A 23,502-nucleotide genomic window follows, 5' to 3' on the forward strand; every position below is an offset into this window, starting at 1 on the left:
CTCTTACCTAAAGAGATTTAGTAGTTTCTAAAAGGCTTCTGCTTGCATGCCCAGTCTCCAATTCTTTTCCTCCTCCTTGCCTACAGGCAGAGGAGGCTTTGTAACTTGGCAAAAGAAAACCCAGTAAACCTGGGCACTTGGGTTTGGTTATAGGACAGCGAATCCGGTGTCCTGTAGAGGGCTCTGTCTTGTTTATCTAATCAGCAAAATCCCTCCCTAAAATTAGAATCTCTCTGTCCACATTGGTAATACAAATACTAATGAATAGAAAGTTGACGTAATACAAATACTAATGAATAGAAAGTTGACGTAATACAAATACTAATGAATAGAAAGCTGATGCCAGGAGCCTAATAAAAACATTTTATTTAAGATAATATACTGAAATGGGCCTTAAACTGATTAAAGTAATAACTAAACTGAACCTAGTAATCAAACCTTCATTACGCTTTTTTTAAAAAGTACAAATGTCTAAAATGCCAAATAAGTAAACATAGCAGTTGTAGCAATAATATTATGCCATGGACTATTTCAGAAATAAGTCTGCTACTTATGACTATTTCAGTTTTTGTTCTGCTAAGAAATGTACAAAATATCATTTGAACAAAGAAATTCAAATTCGTAGATAGCTAAGAATTTAGTGATCACAGAAAATAGCTAAGTTGCATTAATTTGGTTGAAATTTACATTAATGAAAATTATGTGTCTTGAGCACACCCCTAAGCTTTGAAGGTCTGGGTAGAAGTACACATGGATGACCCCACATTCCACCCTACAGTTCTAATATCTTCCCATCTCTTCCCAACCCCAGTACTATTCTTCACCAAGAAGGGCCCTGGAGGTTGTATGTGAACATCACAGCCTGCAAGCTTTGCCCACAGCTCCCCACCCATAGTGGCTTTAGGGGTGCACACACCAGCTGTGTGGTCGCTCGTGGGACTCTGGACCCAAAGAAGAGGCCAATACAAGAATCAGGACAGTTGAGGCAGGAATTCTTGGGTTGTGGGTACCTAGGATGTGATCAAGAAGTGATCTTTCAGTAGGACTTTGAGTAGGCATGCCTCTTTGGCCCTGTGGACTCCTCACTCTGTGTGGGAGGGTCATACCACAGGAGGGACAGAGGAGGCATAATGAGAAGCACTGCTTGCCTGGGTCTAGGAGAAACACTATCCAGTACTTTGTAAATAACTTATGAAAGGTACCAAAATGCGCAAAAACCAACCAGAGAGCATGATGCCACAGAGGATTGCCTTTTCTGTGTATATATATAAAAAATTGTTCACTATGTGCATGCTTATGGGTGAAAAAAGATTAAGAACAAAGATGTATGTTTTAGGAAGAAATAATCAAAATGGATAAAATGGGTTATGTGAAGTGGAAGAGTTTCTTAGGACTGGGATAAGTCAGATATAACATAGTTGTCCAGCTCCCTCGTATTACCCGAATCTCTTCTAAATTACACAACTAGTGATTCCTGCAACTTTCCATGTGACTGGGGCTTCTAGAAAAGAAATTGCAGTGGCAGTAGCTAATCAGCCTCTGACATTTTCCAAGCCAGGGGAGAAGGGGGGGCCAAGACCTCTGTGTGCCCATTTACAAAGGAGCTCCAACATTTTGTAAGAGGTTTGGGGGAAAGCACTCATTCAGTCTCTGCATGTTGATACGAAAGAAGGAAGCCCCAGGCGTGACTGGCAGCCACCTAACAACCAAGGGGAGAGCAGGAACTAGGATGAAGGCAGCAAGGAGGAAGACAGGGTGAAAAGATAAAAGAACGTGGATTCTTAGTGATGAGGTTTAGTTGCCAGAGCAAAGCAAAGCTGAAGCCCGCATTAGCTTTCAAGTTCTATAACCAATAAATACCTTTATTCTAAAAAGTGGTTCTGTTAAGTATTCCAGGACTTGCAACATAATGTGCCCTTGATAATATATCGATTTTTTTTAAGTTTTAAAAGCCAGCTAATTTCTTCTTTCCTAAAGCATAGTCTTCAATGATAAATCTATGTATAGTTTGAATGATAAATTATTTTTTTCTCTTGGGAAGGGAATGTGCCCAATTATTAATAGAAATGTTAAGTGGTTATGTCCAGCTGGAAAAACTCTAAAGATCAGTGAAGAGTAGTAGAAAGAAATAATAGTTCTTACTAACATTTGCTTCTATACCCAGGAGGCTTCTGAGTTATGGAGTTATCAATGCCCCTCGTACAGAGAGAACCATAATCTGTTCTTATTAATATTTTAAGAATATTTAACATATTTTAATAAAGTTACATTTATTACTTTATTTTTTCTGATTAAACTTCGAGGTAAATATTTTAATCTTCATTTGATGAACGAAGACACTAAGGCTTAGAGACGGTAAGTAATTTGCCCAAGGTCATGCAAATACTGAAAAGCAAAGCTGGGATATTCTGAATTTAAGATCCTCATTCTTGACAGTGGAAGCAGAGTCGTGTGCAGTGAGAACAGACTGCCTGGCTTTGAAGCTGAACACCACAGACACCTCGGTAACACTGGGCAAAATATTTATCCTTTCTGTACTCCCATTTGCTCATTAATAAAGTGGAGATGCTAGTTGCTACTTCATAGGATTGCTGTGAGGAATAAGTGAGCTAATAGGCACACAACACTAAGGACAGTACCTGATAGTAAATGCTGACTAACATGTTAGGAATTATTATATACTGCGCTCTTCTGTTCTCTGTATTGGGCAGAGAAGACAGAGCAGAGGATCCTGAAAGAAATTCAATTTCTCATAAATTAACCCCACTGGTGCTGTTTCGCAGTTGGAAAATGGTTACTATCTGCTTGGCAATGTGGCCTCCTATCAAATGGATGGAATTGGGTAGATGCTAACCTGTTAGGATTGTCACAGTAAGTTATTTCATTGTAGGCTTTATTTTATTTTATTTATTTATTTTAGAAAGAGAGAGAGAGACAGCACGAGTGGGAGGGGGAGAGAGAGAGGGGGTCATAAGCTTGGAGAAAAGGTAGACCATGATGAATACAAAAGCCCCACTGTGATTGATAATACGGTGTTTTAGAAACCAAATTCTAAGACCAAGGTTGTCTGTAATTTAATTTGTAAGTACAGCACCATAGGGGTAGTTTCTCTTCCCTTGCCAAATGCTGCCCACCTGTTAGGTCTCACCCAAAGTCACCTATCCATACGGAGAAGCATTACTTGGCCTTACTTGGCTCTGTGCACCAGGCCAGGCTGCCCTACGCTTCTCGGCCACAGTCCTTAAAAGAACTGTAATGTAACAGGTTTCTAGTATAACTGTTCATTTAATGTCTCCATCCCCAATTAGGCTGGAAATTCCATGAGGACCAAGAGAGATGCTGCCTGGCACTTAGTAGTAAGGGCTGTATGGATGACCAAAAAAATCAACAAGTGAATCAGTGGACGCATTCATGGGAAGTTTCTTTAAAAAGCTTTCCCAGATTACGTATACAATCGAATCAGATGTAGTAAATCAGTATTTTTGTGATCCCTTCTATAAAATATAGTGTTTTTTCAATTAAAATGGAAAATAAGTGGACCTGATGATATCATAATTCAAACACATTTGCTTTGTTGTTTGTTTTGGGATGGCCTGTGAGCAGCTTGCCTTCTCTCACACCCCTTTCCCCAGAAATCCCTTTCCCTCAACTTTTTATTCTTCCCTCTCCCAATATTTTAGTAGAATGATAGAATTTAGTAGAATGATAATTATTATCAAATTCTATAGTAACATGCCTTTAATGGAGTTAGGGGGAAAGTGGTTTAAAAAAAATCTTTACTGTACTTGATTTATTTCAAGCCAACATTAAACTACCTCTTGTAACTAACTTTTCATTCCTCTCTAAAGGAACTTAAAATTCATTACATAAAGAATAGAAATGTTGTTTTTCCCACTTAACAAGTAAAATTGAGTGAAAAGTCTCTTTAAGAGTAAGCATGTATATAAAAATGCCTGAGAATACATGAATCACACTTAGGGCTAAAGTGATTTGACCACATGAAATGTTCTGTAATAGGAAAATGATGATGTTTCTTTTAGAAGAAAGAACACATCCTATTATTATAGTTACTAGAGAAAAAAACTCATGTATTCTGAGAATTCTAATGCACATAATTGCTAACTTCAGAAGATAGAAAAACTAATAAAAATAATTTGTCTCAACTTTAACCTGTAAAATGATTGAATTGCTGTAAGATACTTTCCCTGAACTATTCATTAATCTGGAATCAGAAATCAATCACTTCATTTGCTCTGCGTATCTTTTCTTAAAGTCTAAAATCAGAAAGTCACAACTATATTGGGTAATGGGACCACTGAATAAATTCTGCTATAGGAAAATTTTAAGCTAACCAACCAGAAAACAAACAACTATATTCAAATCCTTCAGGAATTTAATTCAGACTGCTTAATGATAGAGCCAAGGAAGCCAAAGAAAAGAGTGTATTTAGTTGTTACAGTAAGTGAATCAAGGATAAAAAATATTGAGTTCATTGAACGGCCCACTGAATAGACTTGAATAAACAGCTTGACCTTTGGAAGTCTGAGAGCTTCAATTTATCTGCTCTCTAAATACACTTACAATAAAAATGCCATTAGAAGTATGTTGTGAGGATTAATGTCAGTGAAGACTGTGAGATCCATGGATAAGAGATGAAAAGGAATTCTAAATACCATAACTATAAATTAATTAAAGTTTAATGTTCCTTAAAAATTACATAGCTATCTGGGATAGATTCGTAGATGATATGCTAACATCATTTTTTATTTATTTTATGTTTTGAAGTTTTAAAAATAATAAATTCTAGAAAATACTTGGAAAATCCATGAATAAGATCTTCTGATATTTGTTTTGCTTTGGAAACAATCCCTATGATTCTGGGGTTTCAAAAATATTCTAGCTTGCTTAGACAAAATAATTGGTTTTTAATCCTAAAAATCTTTATTATTATTTTCATAGTAACAAACAGACAAGGGTGTTAACTGCACCAATTAGACTTTTAATGCTCCCTGTCTCTGTCCCCAGACCTCCTCTTCAGTTGTATTTGCCCAGTGCTGGGCATTGATTGCTATTCAAGTAAATTGTCATTATGATGATTTGCTTTTATGGGTGCCAATTAATGTGAAAATGTGGAAAGAATAGAAAAATATAGGGTTCTAATACCACCTAATAAAAGTTGAGATTTTAAAAATTCTGATACACACATATATACAAAAATTGATTATGTTCAGCTAGCCAGCATATAGGTACATCATTAATTTCTGATGTAGTGTTCAATGATTCATTAGTTGTGTATAATACCCAGTGCTCATCACATCACATGCCTCCCTTAATACCCATTACCTGGTTACCAAAAATTATAGACAGCAATTAATTTTGTCAAAGGGACAAAAGTTAAAAAGATAGTTTAAAAGATGGTTTGAAAGATGGTTCTACCACAAAATTATTTTTGAAAGCTCCCACTTCTCCATTATATCTGAGAAGTAGGGTTTAATTGTCAAATATTTAGATATACATCTCTTCATGTATGCATGTGTGTGTGTGAGAGACAGACAGACAGACAGACAGAGAGGGATAATGAATAATGGAGCACAAACAAAATGGTAATTATACCTTTAGACTGACAAGATCTAAAGGTATAATTAGATCTTTTTTTTTTAGATTTTTATTTATTTATTTATTAGAGAGAGAGAGAAACAGCATGAGAAGGGAGAGGGTCAGAGGGAGAAGCAGGCTCCCCACTGAGCAGAGAGCCCAAGGTGGGACTCGATCCCAGGACTCTGGGATCATGACCTGAGCCGAAGGCAGTTGCTTAACCAACTGAGCCACCCTAGACTGACAAGATTTATTCTTGAGAATTACAAGATTTTGTGTCCAATACAATTAGCTAGGGAAGAAGAGGACAACATTTCATATTTTTAGGTAAGACTTAGTATTAAATCTACCCTAACTGCTTTGGCTGCTGGCAACAAATCTAAATTATGGAAACAACAGCTTTCAGAATTGGGAACAGAGAATACTAGAAGCTGGTTGAATCAAAAATGAGACACGGGTGACTTTATCTCTTGGAGACTTAGAAATAAATTAGTACAGCCCTTGGTCTCATTTCACAAATGCAACTGCCTTAAGCCCAGACAGGAAAAGGGTCTTTCAAAGGCTGCACATGAGGTGGAAGAAAACAGAGCATCTTGACTCCAGGACAGCGCTCCTGGGAGGGTGAGTGGGGAAAAAGCCGGGGCACAGAGAAACATTTTACCTTCCTGTGTAATTTTGCATATTCATACTCTTCCTATCATGATTCAGCTGGCTTCTTCTCCCTGCTTGAGGGTAAACCTAGGGCTCATTTGCTGAAACTCCTACAGTGTGATACTATTCCTACAGATACTTGATAATATGTATTGAGCATCTGTAACATTACCTTCACTTTAGAGACATTATCTAGTTAATACTGCAAGGTCTGTATTTATATTTTACACCTAAGCCTTAGAAACATTATATAACTTGCCCAAATGAGAACTACGATCTGACCCATTCATTCTGACTACAGAGTCCACACTTTTTCCTCCATACCACACTGCCTTCCACATTTCACAGAAGATGTTCAGGAGCCCTTTGTAGATTGTGATGCCAGAAAAAGCTAGATTTGGGTTTAATGCCATGTTACTGCTTATGTAAGTCCTTTCTCCTAATACAATCTGAATCACTGAAAGACCATTACAAAATAAGAAATATTCAGATTAGCAGTCAAGGTGACCCGTATTTGAAGGAAAATAGTGTAAAAAAAAAAATGTCAGTACCAAGTTTATTAGCCAAAGCCAATCACCAATTTTGTCAATCTGGATGGAAAACAAAATACTTTTTAAAAATATTTTTCTTCCTTTTTTGTGAGAGAAAAATCTTTCTATTTTCTAGTTGTCATTTGTTGTATTTCTGATGGCTTAGAAATCATATTCTTCCTTAGCCATTATTTGAAAAATATTTTCTAAGCCACAAAAGTACTTCTTTGGAAAAGTGAAATTGTAATGTAGAAAAAATGTTTTCTTAAGACAGCTTGAGGACATTTAGGTGCTTTAAAAAATTATGTCATTGTAAGCTCTTTTCTTAGAAAAACAAATTGTAGAGATCCAAAACATATGTCATATGCTTAAGTACAGAATTATTACTCCATTTCCAGCTTTGTTTTTACTGTCTAAATGACCTGCTGTTTCGGTGAAGGACTCATGGTTTTGCACTTTATTTTCCTAGAGATGATACAGCAAATATTACAAATGTTAGATAATCACTAGTGTTAACAGAAATTTCATCCACAAAGTTTTAGGTTAAATTCTATGGAGTAGGAAAAACAATCGTAAACTACATTTTGCTAATACCGTCATAAAAGTGTGAAATTATTTACCTTCCCTAGGTCCTATAGAAAACACTTTAAAATGCCACAAAGATGTATAACAAGACATAAAACTGCAAATATTAACTGTCTATTTTCTTGAAATATAATTTAAACTTGGTGACTAGGACAAGAAAATGTCACATTCCTTTCTCTTGCTAAGGAAATTGCATATTTCCTTTGCAAAAATAAAGAATATGCAGTTTTCATAAACATGTATGTGACAGTTTTAAAGTTGTTTTGTTTCAGGTTAAAGGTTTCTATAAATTTTCATGATTGTCCCAAAGTTGAAAAAAGAAAAGAAGCAAAGAAGACAGAGCAAACATTAACCTTAAGGGTATAAGCTTTGTTCTTCACCAATGTTAAAAACATTTCTCTTATATCCATATCTGTCTTCTCCAAATATTATCTTGACTTACATAACTTTAAAATCCATCTTAGAATGAATATACTTCCAAATTTTTATGTATCCCTCCATGATCTGAAATATTCTAAATAGAAAGTTAATCTTTGCTCTTTACCAGGATTTGTGAAGCAAACAGATATGTATTTTATTAAGTGGCAAATAGAGCAGTGAGCTGGGCAGTTCATTCCCATGGAGTGCGCAGTGTTTGGTTTGTGGATTAGCGGATACCATAAGCCTTGGTTGAGGACATCAGTTTCACTGGGAATTGAGTAATCGTGGAAGCAGAGGACCTTGTTTAAGATACAGATCAATGAAGGAAACGTTTCATTGTAAGATCACCACTGTCATAAAGGCTTTATGTCTACTTGCCATTTAATCCTCACGTTGACCCTAGTAGGTAGAAACTGTTTTTGTCTTCCTTTTACATATGAAGAGACTGAGGCCAGAGAATTCAAGGACTTTGCCAAAATTCATGCGGCCTGTAAGTGGCAGACTCATGCTTTTTGCTAGCCACTGTAGGTTTTAAATAGTGATTGTTAGTATCTTTTTGAAGAAGAAAAGATGGACAAGATGGGAAAGGTCACTAGGAGGTCTCTTCTGTCTGTAAATATTCGGCTCCTTATGATTTCAGAATTTAATCCAGAGTGCACAGATTTAAAAATTTTCTGTTGAACACAAGCTGATGGGTCACAGGATTTTATAGGGTTAGTCCAAAAACTCTAAGGGAGACAAGAAAGTCCCTAGCTCAGCTTCCTGGCTCCTGGTAGACTGGCTTTGTTAGCTGCCCCTATGGTTTTCCTGGTCTCTGTAGAGGTTCCAGATTGAAAAGCCAGTCAGCACAATTGGGGAGCATAGAAAAGCAGACCCACTTGTGGGATGATGCTAGATGCTTTGTCCAACCAGTAAGTATGTTGAAGGAATAGATGTAACCACACATATAGATATGTCTATGTAAAGTTGTGGGGTTTTCTTATTTTATTTTCCCCCTCATTATTAACAGTACAGTAAAAGTGTACTACCAGAGCTTGGCGAGTCTATTTAAACCCTAATTTTTCTTGATAGTAAAAAGAGCTTGCTCCTAAATTCAGAATATTCCAATAGGTTCCCTCTGTAAGAATTTTTGTTAATGAAAGAAATAATACATGTTACTTTTGCCATGACAAGAATAAACTGGAGTATATTTTGTTTATGACAATTAATGTTAAACACAAAATTTTTCCTATTCTATGTATATTTATTATATATATATATATACTTTATAAGAAAGATATAGTTGTATCTCCTACAAAACTTATCAAAATAGAATGGAAATTTTTCTAAGAGTTTCTGACTATTTAATGCATCATTAAAAATTAAATTAGTTTGATCTTTTGCACATAATTTCCCTGCATTTCAAAAGTATATGTAGTGCTTTTATAAGTATATAAACTTTTTACTAGCATTACTGACTAGAATAATTTTGTGATTTTAATCCCTTTAAATGATCAAAAATATTCTATAGAACTTACCTTTTGACCATTCACCCCTGGAATTCCAGGTACTCCAACAGAACCCTAAGAAGACACATGATTAAATTAAGCATAGAATCACAAAATATTTCAATTCTAAGTTTGTATTGTATTAATTATGTCAGCCATAACCTTACCTTGCTAAAACATGTGTGAAAGGCTAAGTTTTTCAGATCTTATGCATGGTATTCAGATATATAATAATGTAAGCAGATTCATCAAGCATTCCCAGAAACTACGGAGTTAAATTTAACCATGTTTCTAAATATCCACTTATCCCTAATATGATTTTAAAGAAATTCACATCATAAATTGGGATCCACAGCTATCAGAAGGCCACATGGCTCTAAATTTTGGTGCTTTTAAGAAATAAACAGGCTTAGTTCCATCTGGAAAAGCCTAGCAGTAGCAGTAACTCTTGCATTTCAGGAGTTTAAATACCATAAAACAAAAGGTAATTAAAATAACAACCACTTGTTTCACAATTAGTCAAATAAGGCACTCAAATTTGTTGTATTTGAAGCATTTTCCCCTGGACTTTCAGGGTGTACATTTAAGCCAGGTGAGTGTGAATATGTCTTCCTAGACTAGAAAAGGTGTTACAAATGTTAAACACTGACTAGGAATAACACAACAACACATCAAATATTAAGTTAAGAGTGTGTGTGTGTAGACATGTGTGCACATCTGCACTGGGGTGATTACGAACGGTTGGATGTAGGTGGGGTGAACTGAGAATAAGAAACCTAATTATCACCTGAGAAAATCTATGACATTTACCTGGATATAGAACATTAACAAATGTTTTCGGATAGTGATGTCACCCCCTTTCAGGCTCTGGAGAAATCATTTTTAAATAAAATATGTTTATTCTTTGTCTAGCCCTAGAAAACAGATCTTTCTAAGTTGATGTATGATATTAAATTTCTTTAATAATAATGGGAAAAAAGTTTTTTTAAAGAGTAAATATAAACCTCAAGCTGCTCTAAAAGAGAAAGTTTATTAAAAATATAGTCACTAAAAAATATATAGTCATTATATGCAAAACAAATTGAGATGGCAAGTTCCTTAGTGTTTTGGTAATTATATTGAGTGGGTCATTAAAAGACTTCCTGAAGCCTCAGGCAGTAATTTTAGCCTGGTCGCATGTGGATTAGGGTAGCTTTACAATTTCACACCATGCTTAATAGAGACATTATTGCGAAGGACAAAGTGTTCTTATACACAAGTTGTCTCACAACTCATTGGCTATGGACTTGGTTTGTAGGATTATGTTTCAACAGATGCCACATGCCCAGTGCTTGGGGAATAAAAAGTCTCTATCTTTGATGGATTCCAAAGATAAAGAATAATCACTTTTCCACCTGTTGTAATACAATTGTTTTCTTTAGTTTTCTGCAGGTTAAATATCCCCTTTTCCCATTGCGTGGTGGGAGTTGTAACAGGGAATGGGAACTTAGCAATATTTTGTTGGCAAAGGGCCACCTACCTACTATTGATATATTTACTACTGTAGTATTGATGTAATTTTAGAAGCGCTAGACCCTCTCCATCAGAATATAATGGTGAATTCTGATGACTGGGAAATGACAATCAGGAAGTCACTTTTCAGCTTACCTCAGCAAAGGAAAACACTAATGGACCAATGGAATACAGTCACCAAACAACAAGTACATCTTTTGTTCTGGTCTGTTCTACGATCATTTGGTCATAATCCTTGAGCAGGACCATGCACTCAGTCTGCAAAGTCATATGACCTTTCAAATTCTAAGTTTTGTCACAATGTTTTGCCAGTATTTTAATTAAAAATTCAATAACCTAAAGTTCGACAGACAGCTTAAAAAGAATTTACTCTGGATTTATTGGATTTTCTATAATGGAGTTGATTAGAAATCTAATGGCTCACATTAAATGATTGTATTTTTAGAAAGGAGAATGCACAATCCAGATGCTTCAGCATGGCTTACAGTAGCTAATTCTATTCACCTCTCATGCTAGGCATTAGGCAATGCAAGTATAATTACATCCCCAGTACTGTTTATACTCTACCTTTTGTCCTGGAGGCCCCAGAGGACCCTAAAAATAGAAAAATTATTCAATTAACATACTAATGTAACCATTTAAACTTAAACGGCCAATTAAAACTGTCCTAGTCTGCAAGGTTCTCTATGCTGTGCAGAAATATGCTGATGTTTTGTATGTCGGGGAAAACGGAAATTACTGGTTGGAAGTACACAATAGGTCTTTTCTTCTCTCTTGTTTTCTTTTGAAGACCATTAAGCATATGCAGTTAGATTCTGATTTTTCCTTTAAAAAAAGAATCTTTGCTGTTCTGGTGCATTTGTTTCTTCAAATATCTGTACATCTACCACCTCAATCTCATTTAGAAGAGGCTGGAGATGTTACTGCTAGGAGCAGTGAAAATGCAATGCAGTTCCCCAGCAAGCAGCACATTATGTGACTTATGCATCTGCAAAACTTCAGGAAGCAGATTTGCAAAGGGAATCATTGAATAGCATTACAAAGAAACATGTTTTGTCCTATTCTTCCTCTTATGAAATGTGGCACAAAAACTTGTTTACAAACTAGGGGATGCCAAGGTCAACTGTGGCACCTAGGGTGTACCAGAAAAGGAAACAAAAGATGCTGTCAGCTGTCAATAACTATGATACTGGGCGCGTGGGGGGAATAGAATATTTAGGAAGATGGATGGGAATATTTACATATAAAATGGAAATAACGGCAGTTCTGAGATTTAGCTGTTTTTCAACCACAAAGTCAGCATTGGGATTCTGTTGGCTTTATGTAGAATTAGGCGAAGCTTTGGGATGGTGGAAAAGAGCACAAAGACATCCAGCTATAATTCTGACTATTTATGTCTATTTTTACATAAAATATTGAGCATTTTTCTTCTAATTCTTTTTACAAATACTTTTAATTTTAGTATATTTTAACAAAGTTATACTTTATAAATGATAGTAAATGATAGTTTACTCTATCACTTCATGTTAACTGGCTCTGTATTCCATTACACCTAATGAATGGCTAGCCTATTTTCAATGTGTGACATTTCAGTTAATCAGCATCTTAATTCATACTCTGTACTATTAAAGAAAGCACTAGAGTGCACATTAGAGGGAGAATTAGTCATGCATAACTTTTTTATTAAAAATACACCATGTTTAGGAACATTCAGAGAATCTGTTCCTCATAAATTATTTTGTAATCCTCACAGGAACACTAAGAATTTCCTCATAAAATCAGCTTTAGGTTGTTGAAAGCGCACTGTGCAATATCACCTTTCTATGTTCCTTGTTTATTTACTCAACTGACTAACCTCTTAATGAGCTGGTTATCTGGTATATCTGTGCAGTCAGACAGCCTCCCTCCCCATTTCACCCCTTCTACTTAAAATTCTCCCTGTTTCAGATTTTGCAGAGAAAATAGAGGATATCAAGTGTAAATTCCCTCAACATTATGTCTCTCATCAATCTAAACCCACATGGACCTCCTTCCTATGTCAGAGGGAGAAGAGGCATCCCTCTTCTGCAGGCAGATGCATCCAGTAGACTCTGGAATCCATCCTTGTCTCTGTCCTCGGGGATCTTTCTCCATCAATTATCCATGCATCTGTATCAGAGCCTCCTGCTTTCCACTAGCTCCTTCCCCTTAGCACATAAACAGGCTTAATCATCTCTCACTTGGGTAAATTGTTTGGGAAGTGAATGCTAATGTTAAGTAAAGGCAGAATTTGGAAGTTGTAGCGATGGGAGAGCTGAGAGTCGAAGAAGACTTGGATTTTATCATGGTCTATGATTCCATTTGCCCCAGCATCTCTAGGGCATTTCATTTCTTAAAATGTTGATGTTAGAAAGGAAATCATATAACAAAAAGTACACTAATTCAGTGTTTAGACTGAGAATGGAAATGTTCAATTCAAAAAGGTTTGTTTCCATTTAAACCTAACTTTGCCACTTGAAAAAAGATTGTGCAGTACAGTTGAGTTTTTCACTACATTGATGGATAACCCAGGAAGGGAATATTTCATAGAAAAATCAGAGCAAATTTGAAATCAAGTGTTTTAACTAGAGACTGACATTTCTGTATTTTCTAATTTGGTCTCTGTTGCATGACCACATTAAAGATTCAGAAAGACTACCCATAACCATGAAATCTACAAAATTATATTGTCTATTTTAACACAATATTTCATGAAAATCAAAAGATAGCTATAGAGAAAATAAATACAAAATTTTTCTTCACGGTTAGGAAACTACTTCTATTTTTGCTAAACTCTAAAAATAAAAGCGGTTTTAAAGATGTAACATTAACTTTGAACTGTGAATACATGTCTTGTGGATTATTCATAACGAAGTTGCCAAGGATATATTCTCAGCTACCAAAAATGTGCATATAGTCCTTAGATCTCACTGGTGGGAAAAATGGTAGCAAGCCAAGTGTCATCTGTTACTAGCAGGGGAGTGGGAATAGACTGAAGCTGGATATAAGGCACAGACATACATTCGAGTAAGTATAGACACACACGCGCACACACACACACACACACACACACCAAAGAGTTATTTTGCTGATCAAGATTTTGCTTAATGTGTTTTGAGTGTCCTTAGATTAATAAAACCATTATATACCTATGACATTGTGGTCATTAAATTTAAGTTTACAAATAAAAGCTTCACTGCTCAAAAATTGATTTTAAGGGCTCCTGGGTGGCTCAGTTGTTTAAGCATCCGCCTTCGGCTCAGGTCATGACACCAGGGTCCTGGGATCCAGCCCTGCATGGGGCTTCCTGCTCAGCGGGGAGCCTGCTTCTCCCTCTGCAACTCCCCCTGCTTGCGTGCTCTTTCTCTCTCTCTAGCAAATAAATAAATAAAATCTTTAAAAAAAATTGATTTTGAAGTTAAAGTGTGTTGCTACCAGTTGGTTAAGATGTTTACATTTGTCTAGTTTTGTGACTTCTAGAACAAATATAAATTAATAAAGTAACGGGCAAATGCCATACAACCATTCACTAACCTATCTAATCCTCTTAAATTTATTTATATTTTCAGTCTGATCAAAAGTCATTACGAATAATGACTCAGATGAACAATGTCGTAAGTTCATTACTCACTAGTCAAATTATTCCTTTTATTATTCCTTAAATTAAAGCCAATTGTTCTAGTGTTTTAAGATTTCTAAAATAATTCCATTATTATTGTCTCCATGACTTAAGTTTGGATCAAATATTTTTCCAGACTAAAGAGTCAATTTTTCATTCCATTTTTATTAATCAATAAATTGTTCTTTTTTAGATATTTTTTGGTGGGCACTGTTATGTTTGCATATACTTTGTAGAGGCTCAATTTAAATGGGAACAATCTGGTCTCTTCATTTTTCAAAATAATTTCTGTGTACATGTCTCAAGATTAAAAACTGTGCACCATATATAATCTCAACATATTAAACTGTATTTCTTTAAGTTTACCTCCAGAAGTGTAAACTATAATTTAAACCTTAAAATACACTTATTTTGGTACAGGTTCTAGGTGATGTATTCAAAAGATAAAAACCAAATGAGCCACTGAAAAATTCCAAGTGCGGAGTAATAACATCACTCATCTGCAGACAAATTTTAAAACCAAAGTTTTTGTGATCTTTTTGGAAGAGGCCATGGAGGGCTATGCAATGTTAAAACTTATAAACAAGAAAGAAATTACACAGCGCCCTTGATTTTCTTTCCTGTTTACCTTCACCCCTGCTAGATTCCATTTTTAAATACTGTAAAATATGTGGACTATGGTGAGCAAGTAAGTCAGAGAAATACGATCGTCCTACTTGGTGATTGCCTTCTCCAAAAAGTGTGTGACTCATGGCCTGGGAGTGATCCTTTACCCCTTCCTGCTCAAGTATATCAGATAATTACTCAAGAATCTCTCCAGCCTGCCCTCTTCATCACCTCCATCACTATGCCCTTGTTCAAACCCTCTTTTCTCCCAGCTAGCTGATGGGCGTCCACCTGAGGGCCACTCTGCCTTTAGTCTCCTTCCACCTCTCTGCACGGTGCTGCCTGAGTGAGCTTTCTAGAAGGCTAATGGGTTCTTACCTTTCCTCTACTGAAAAACTCTTCAATGGCTTTCCATAGCTTTTGAGAAAAGCAGGAGCTTTTGTAAGATTGGTAGCTCACCACAGGAGGCATGCTTTTGCGTCTCTGCACCACTGTACCTCTGGCTGGCTATTCCTACAACTTCTCTTTGGTCCTCTCTCCTCTACCCATTCCATCACTTAGAGCTCAGTGCCCCCACCTGTGGGCCTGGTCCCCTTCTTTTGTTCTTCAAAGCGCCCCTATGACAGCACTTCTTTCATAAAATTTACCAACAGTACTGTAATCGTCTAGTTACTTCTTTCTTCACACCAAATGTCTTTTGTCATGCACAGTAGCTGGCATATGGTAATTGTCCAGTGACTCCTTTTGCATGCATTCATTAACTCATCCACTTAATAGTTTTCTAGTACCCACTGAGTGTCAGGCAATGTTCTCGGTACTGAGGAAACAGCCCTGAACAAAATAAGCAAAAATGCATGCCCTCCTAGACCTCATATTCTAATGAATGGAGAAAGACAGTAAACAAATAAATGAGTAAAATCAAAGTGTGTCAGGTGGTAAGTGCTAAAGCAAACGGGAATAAGGATTGGGAGAAGTAGATGTGGTAGTATTTTAAAGTGGGGGTGGTGGGGAGGTCAGTGAAGGCCTCAGTGATAAAGTGACTCTTGGACAGAGCCCCGAAAGAGGTCAGGCAGAGGCATGCCTATAAAAGGAAGAAGAATGTTCCAGGCAAGGGAACAGCAAGTACAAAGGCCAAGAGGTGGGCACATGCTAATTGTGTTTAAGGAACACCAAAGAGGCTATAGGTAGGAAGTTGAAGGTGGGGATATGGACCGGGAAGGGAGACTGTATTTGTGTGGACTTACAGATTCTTGTAAGCACAATAGTATTTACTTTGAGGATAATAAAAATTATAGGAATAAATACATATGAATAAATCAAGTTTTTCTTGTACCGTAGACAACAGTGTCTCAAGATGGGAATGAGATTTTTCACCCTTGCATTTACCCAAGTCATTCCAACACTACTGGAATATTCTAATAGCCTCTAGATTACCTCTAAAGACAAAAATGAGAGGAGGAATTCAGTTCATGCCTTTTATATTAAAACAGCCAAGCAAAAATCATCTTAGTTAGTCTTATTAATATGGAAAGTGTTGTGGATGTGGATGTAGGTCCAAGGTCTCTAATGCACTTCAGAAAGCCATTATGTAAACCATATCTAGAATTATCAACCCCAATTAATCTTCAAACACACAGTTAAGAAATGGATGTTTCTATAACCATTATGCATTGGCTGCACTTCCCAGCTTGTAAAAATTTTAAAAAACATTTTTTAATTAAAAAAAAGTCTTTTTAATTTAAGAAGCCTGATAGATCATGGAATGAAATGGAATGGAAAAAAATTAATGAATTCTTCTGACACCACCGATGTTAGCCCAAATTTGATTGAGGTATTAATTACTTAAACAGGATGCAGAGTTTCTAAATGATGTGCTTTAGGTTGCCTCTTGGGAGGTGTTTTAAGGCAAGTTCTGGTTGCCTGCTATTAGGAAATGATGTTTTGTGTGAGCAGGGGGCGGACACAGTTCCTGTTCTGTCCCTGATGGCTAACAGTAAAATTTGAAGCTCTGAAAGCTGCTGGTCATTTCTGGATACAAGAATATACAACCAGCTTCTGTAATAAAAAACACAGGGAACAAAAAAGAGGTGGTCCATCTGTAAAGAGGAGGATAAAAGCCCCAAACGATTAAGCCATTTAAAATTATTTCCTTTTTGAGTTAAGAATTTTTCCATGACTTAATAAGAGTTAGGCAAAACGAAGAAAATACATTAAAGTCAGGTTCTGTAGGGAAGAATGATAACACATATAATCTAACTTTTGGAGTCATAAAATGTTAGTACCAGAATTTCTCAGGGACGTGGTGTAACAGACTTTAATTGTAACTTTTTCAAAGATACTAACCCCGTCAAATGCATTGCAAGATCAGAAAATGCATTAACTTGGTTATTAAAGAGTAAGAGGAAATTTGAAATAAATAATGAAAATTGGTCTTAAGAAGAATTCATTTAAGATATACTTATATAAAATTCCATATTCTACTTGGATGTGTGATGAGGGAAGGTCAAGAAACATAAACTCTAGCCACTATTATATGTATGTCTGGAGTATACTTCAAGTAATGTTTTACAAGATTCAGATTTCATAGCTTAAGTGTGTGGAAATGCCCAACTAGGAACTACTGGGAAATGTTTAGAATATAAGAGAGTGTGCTGAAATGTTTTCAGTGTAAAAGCCAATGATTTAGTTGAACTGGGTATGAAGGAATACAGCATAAACAAGAAAGAGCGGGATAGTGCTGAGATGGGAGAGCCTCATATCTTGTTTTGAGTCTTTCATGGACTCTGTCTTCAGTCACACTTAATCATTTATATTTTCCCAAGCAGTCTCCTATTAGTCTTCACGTGAAGTTCTTAATAATTCTTCGGGGCTCAGCAGTCATAACTCACGTCCTTTGTGAGCCTTCTCCACTGCACCCAGACAGAGCTGATTTTTATCCTCTGTGTTTCTCTAGCACATTTTAACCAGCTATATTTTAATATATTCACATATTTATAAAATCTACTTGACTAGGCAGCAAGTTCTTCAGGTCATATATTTTAAATCCTCAGTACCTAGTTAGTGCCTAGCAAATAAATATTGACTAAATTGAAACAATGAATTAATGAACATAAAAATTATTAAATTCCACTTACCGGATTTCCTCCATATTTTTACCACTCAAACCATTATTCTTCTATCATGGGAAAGAGTTCCCAGTTTTGAGGGAGTTCTTCCTCTGTAAGTTTCTGGGAGTTTTGTGTCAATAATATAGCTCCATAATTTCTACTATTTGAAGTAGTTCTTTTTTAAAAAATGATTTTATGTATGTATGTATGTATGTATGTATGTATGTATGTATGTATGTATTTGAGACACACACACACACAAAAAGCACTTGGGGTATGGGGCAGAGGGGGAGGGAGAGGGACAAGCAGACTCCGTCCTGAGCACAGAGCCAGACCTGCAGTTCCATCCACCCTGAGATCCTGACCTGAGTGGGAACCAAGAGTCAGATGCTCAACGACCGAGCCACCAAGGCACCCTTGAAATAGTTCTTCTAAAACAGGTCTACTTTAGAGACTATCAGTAAGATGGCATGTAATTCTATTAATTCATGAATATTTGACCCCCAAAAAGTTTTAAATGGAGTAATTATTTTTTAAAAGGAATAAATTATTTCTGACTTCTCTATCTCAAGTGCTGAGTTTCTGGGGGACAAAAGGATGAATCATCCATTGGTGTTTCTCAAGATTATGAAGCTGTGACCTCTGTAAGGAAGGTCTCTTAAAGCTCAGGAAATTAAAGAAGTAATCCGTTTTTTTCACTACTTAACAAAACCAGGACCCAAGACTAAATATTGAGTATAAACTACCACCTCAGATTAAAGACAAATCTAGGTATTTGAGAATCTATGTTCTGAGTAGGTCCCAAAACAGAGACTTTATCACCTCTCACCAGATATCCAGAGCTGAAATTAGCTCATTCCATTCCTTCTAAATATTTAATAAATTGTTTCTTGTTGCTGAACTCAAAATGGAAATGACCCAGAAAGAAAGAAAAATTAACAGGCTTCCTCTGCCCTCTGTGATTAAGCATACTTCCCTAGCGTACCATAAAGGAAACAAATTTATGGTTCACGAAGGCCTATCACTGTAACTACACTCAGTAAAAAATATTTCTATCGAGTAAAGTGTAAGTGCTTTTCCTATTTTAAATCAACAATGCTGAGAAACACTAGCTGCTAAAATTTAAATATCCCATGATCAGCAGAAGGAGGACATAAATTTAGGACTATAATATATAGTCATCTACTCTTCAGGTCTATTTTCCGCCTAGACCACCACTGTCCATCAGAACATTCTGGAATGATGGAAGTGGTCTATTTTGCTTGATCCAGTATGGTAACCACTAACCACAAGTGGCTATGGAACACTGGAAGTGTGGCTAGTGCAATTGTTAGGAATTGGATTTAAAATTTTATTTAATTTTAATTAATTTACATTTAAAGAGCCACATGTGGCTAGTGGCTACTGTATTACAAAATGCAAATCTAGACTTTGTACAACACATAAAACTTCAATCAGGTGAACTGAATTCCAGCCTAGTTCTGCCACTGACTGCTTTGTGACCTTGGTCAAGTCATTTAACCACTCTGATGCTGTTTCTTTATCTGTGAAGTGATAAACTAGATGATTCCTAAAATTTCCTCTAAATCGGGGTGCCTTGGTGGCTCAGTTGGCTAAGCATCTGCCTTCGGCTCAGGTCATGATCCCAGGGTCCTGGGATCAAGTCCCGCATCGGCCTCCCTGCTCAACCAGGAGCCTGCTTCTCCCTCTCCCTCTGCCTGCTGCTTCCCCTGCTGTGCTCTCTCTGTGTGTCAAATAAATAAAATCTTTAAAAAAAAAATTCTTCTAAATCTTTTACACTCTGCTTTAAAAATAGCCACGTAGTGTGACTAGAAATAGATAGTTACTTTTCAACTATCCTCATGAAAATTATTTTTTTTAGTTACACCACACATATTCATGAACACACATATACTCCAAATAATCTATAATACATAAATGAATTTAAGAAGATGCAGGAGAAAAAGCAGTTTTATAGTAATCCTGTTGGATTTATCCTGCCTACTCCCACTCCTGGTGTGCAATGACTCCTGTTGGGAGAAAAATATAAAGCTGATTCCTTTGTATTAATACCTGATTTATTGATTCACTGATTTATATAATTTATAAATCTATATAATTTATATAATCCAGTCATTCAGTTGTACAATAAGTACCAAGCACAATTATTGTATGACATGATAAATGCTGTGGAGGAGAGAAGACAGCTTCTAACTTAGCTTAGTGTGAAGGGGTGTGAATATGTGAGTGTGCATGAAGTTTTCTCAAAGAACGTGAAGAAAGCGGAAGTCTAATCTTTAAAGAATCCACTCAGACACGTGGACTCTGTTCTGCCCTTAGCCCTGGGCCAGAGGGCTCTTGCTTTTGGGCCCATGCTCTAAACCCATGTACTCCTCATGGGCAGCCCACCCCCCGACCTCAGACTCTGCTTTGGGCAATAGGGACCCTGGAACTCTCTGCCCCAATGACTGGAGCTCATTTCAATGACTCTGAGTTGCCTCTACCTCAGGTCGGTTTTTCCAAAAGTGAACCACACCACTGGTGTGCACAAGTGAACTGGTAGAGGAGGCAAAGAGGTGGGTATTTCGAGGTGTGCGGACATAGTTTGATCTTTGAACATTCCAGAATGTCTACAGGTGACAGCTCTAGTCTCATAAAGTTGAGGGATGAGGTAGGTGTGGGAAAGAAAGGGAACAGGCCAGGGCCAGGGGCTGGGACTGGGTTATAGCTCTCTGCATGCTGCCACACTCTGGCGTGGATCTCCAAGGAGTGTAATAATTTTGCATTTCAACTTTCCAAGTCACTATGAGAACATTCCTGTGAAGGTCATAGGACAGAGCATATTTTACCTGTCACTTTATTAGTTTGGTTAATACCTTTTAAATATTTCAACACATTGTATGAGGGCATCCATTTATATTCTTGCCCTAAAATGTGCACGTTTGCCCTTAATCTGCAGATGTAAGGCACAGGACTTATACGGACACAACTTTATTTTGAGAAGCTTCCTCTTAATCTAATAATGAGATATGAGAATTTGGTAAAGAGATTTCAATGTCATTGATATCCTCATACAAGAGTGATTTATTTTGCCTCAGTTTAGCTCTACAGTACGTTGGATCCTACAGTTAAAAGAAATGATAACTAGAGAGGTTGATGATACATTTGAAGGAGACAATTTTTAAGGCCTTTTTCCACTGTTGTTTTTTGTACCTCATTATTTACAGAATGTGTAGGTGTGCATATATAACATGGATAAATGGCTATGTAATGTGTGCCTGTGCGTTTACAAGGAAAACAGAATAGAATGAAAGGACTTTAGATCTGGAAGGGGACTTAGATATCATTGAATTTCACCACTGTTATAGATGAAGAATCTAAAACCTAGATATTAAATTTGTCTGCTATAGCTTTCTAGACCTTTAACTGGAACCAGAGTAAGATAGTTAAAAATAGAGCTGATGCACATCCTAGAGGTTGTTACGAAAGACAAAATGAGATAGAGAAGAATACATACAGTAATCTATTCAGCCTTGAAGACTATCTTTTCATACTTCTGTTACTTGATTGTACTCTTTTTTAATGTTATGTTAATCCCCATACATTACATCATTAGTTTTTGATGTAGCGTTCCACGATTCATCGTTTGCGTGTAACACCCAGTGCTCCATGCATTTTTTAATTTTATTATGTTATGTTAATCACCACACATTACATCATTAGTTTTTGATGTAGCGTTCATCGTTTGCGTGTAACACCCAGTGCTCTTAAACCACTAATGCAAATGCTCCCTTCAAGGTCAACTCTTTGTCTCTAAGACACTGAGCCAGCTTTAAAGAAAAGTCAAATGTCACGCTCTCCTACCACACCAAGGTGACCTTTCAACACTAGAAGTCCATGCAGACAGGAATCCAAAGTGAGTTCCTCTGAGTTGGGCAACTAGACAGGGCAGTGGGACTGCACCAAAAGGAGGCATTACTTATCTACTCTCTTGGTCCATTTGGAAAACCAAACATTACAGGCTCTGGACAAAAGCACCAAGGAGATGGGAAGAACTCTGTTTTTGTGGCCTTTACTTGTACTTCATGGACAATCAGATTAGGTGAGGATAATAAAGCATTAGAATGGTTGCTAAGGCATCCCAGCAGGCAATGTACACAACTGAAGTAAACACAGTTTTACTCAACAAGATTCCATTGTTAAAATCTAGTCTAATAGCTAAATATCCTACGATGATTTTGGTCATTTTTGTTATTTGTGATTTGAAGGTTTGGGGTGTTGCTTTCTTCGCTAGATTAAAATCACAAAGAGAAGCCTACTGTTGTCTCCCTTGTCTGCCATTCTGCTGACCAAGATAGTTGGCAGAAAAAGTACAATTGAGTAAAATGATTTTTAGATGTGGGAGAGCAATACATTATAACTAAATATATTTAAAGTGAACCTTCACAATTTGCTTATTTCAATTTTATTTTAAATAAAGCAGAAGTGGGCGCCTGGGTGGCTCAGATGGTTAAGCGTCTGCCTTCGGCTCAGGTCATGATCCTGGAGTCCCGGGATCGAGTCCCACATCGGGCTCCCTGCTCGGCGGGGAGTCTGCTTCTCCTCCCCCTGACCCTCCTCCCTCTCCTGCTCTCTGTCTCTCGTTCTCTCTCTCTCAAATAAATAAATAAAATCTTTTAAAAAAAATAAAGCAGAAGTAATTATTTATGCTTACGTTATTAGCTAACATAAATGCATTACATTCACTTGACCCTAATGTATTAAATGTGTTTGCAGGCAAAATTAAAATAAACTGAAAATATCTATAACATGTTCATACATAAGTCCAAATTTCACCGTAAGGAACAATAACAGCAAAAGTTTTTCTGAGTTTTGAAAAAAAAAAATCTCTGACACCACCAGGGCCCAATGAATGACATTTGAAATACTCTTATAATTCAGAAAGAGATGATGAATGGATATGCTATGGAGTTTGCATATATTTGGGAGGAGAATGAGGGATGAAGATAGGGTTTCAGAGTAGAGAAAGTGACTTGGTCTATAAAGTCTTGGATGTAGACACTTCGGGCCACAGAATAATTTCCAGGAAATTGGGATGAATTGGCATATTAATAAGATATTTATAAAACATCTATCTTTTATGCTTTTGAGAACTCCTGTATTTGCCAACAAAAGAAATAGTAAGAATATCAAAAGAAAAGCTAACTTCAAAAATGGTATTTGAACAACTATTTAAACCTCTGAAGAACTTGAAAAATAAAGATCACTTACACTAGGGTTCAGAACTTTAGCACTTCCAATTGTGGTCTGTCCTTCCTTTGATTCTTGGGTCTAGTTTACATTAAACCCAAGAACATTAGACCCAAGAACAG

The 23,502-nt window shown here is 36.5% G+C and overlaps 1 protein-coding gene across 1 annotated transcript in view; it reads right to left on the bottom strand.

Annotated features, from left to right (window-relative positions):
- COL25A1 (collagen type XXV alpha 1 chain) overlaps positions 1-23,502 on the bottom strand; it is a 456,841-nt gene that overhangs the window by 85,739 nt on the left and 347,600 nt on the right. The window contains exons 11-12 of the mRNA XM_035030134.1: positions 11,348-11,374; positions 9,299-9,343 (exon numbers count right to left, since the gene is read on the bottom strand). Coding sequence (XP_034886025.1) covers positions 9,299-9,343; positions 11,348-11,374 — 72 coding nt within the window. The remainder of the gene's footprint in view (positions 1-9,298; positions 9,344-11,347; positions 11,375-23,502) is intronic.

The sequence above is a fragment of the Mirounga leonina genome, unplaced genomic scaffold (assembly GCF_011800145.1).
Source record: "Mirounga leonina isolate KUSES-001 unplaced genomic scaffold, KU_Mleo_1.0 Mir_357, whole genome shotgun sequence".
NCBI lineage: Eukaryota > Metazoa > Chordata > Mammalia > Carnivora > Phocidae > Mirounga > Mirounga leonina.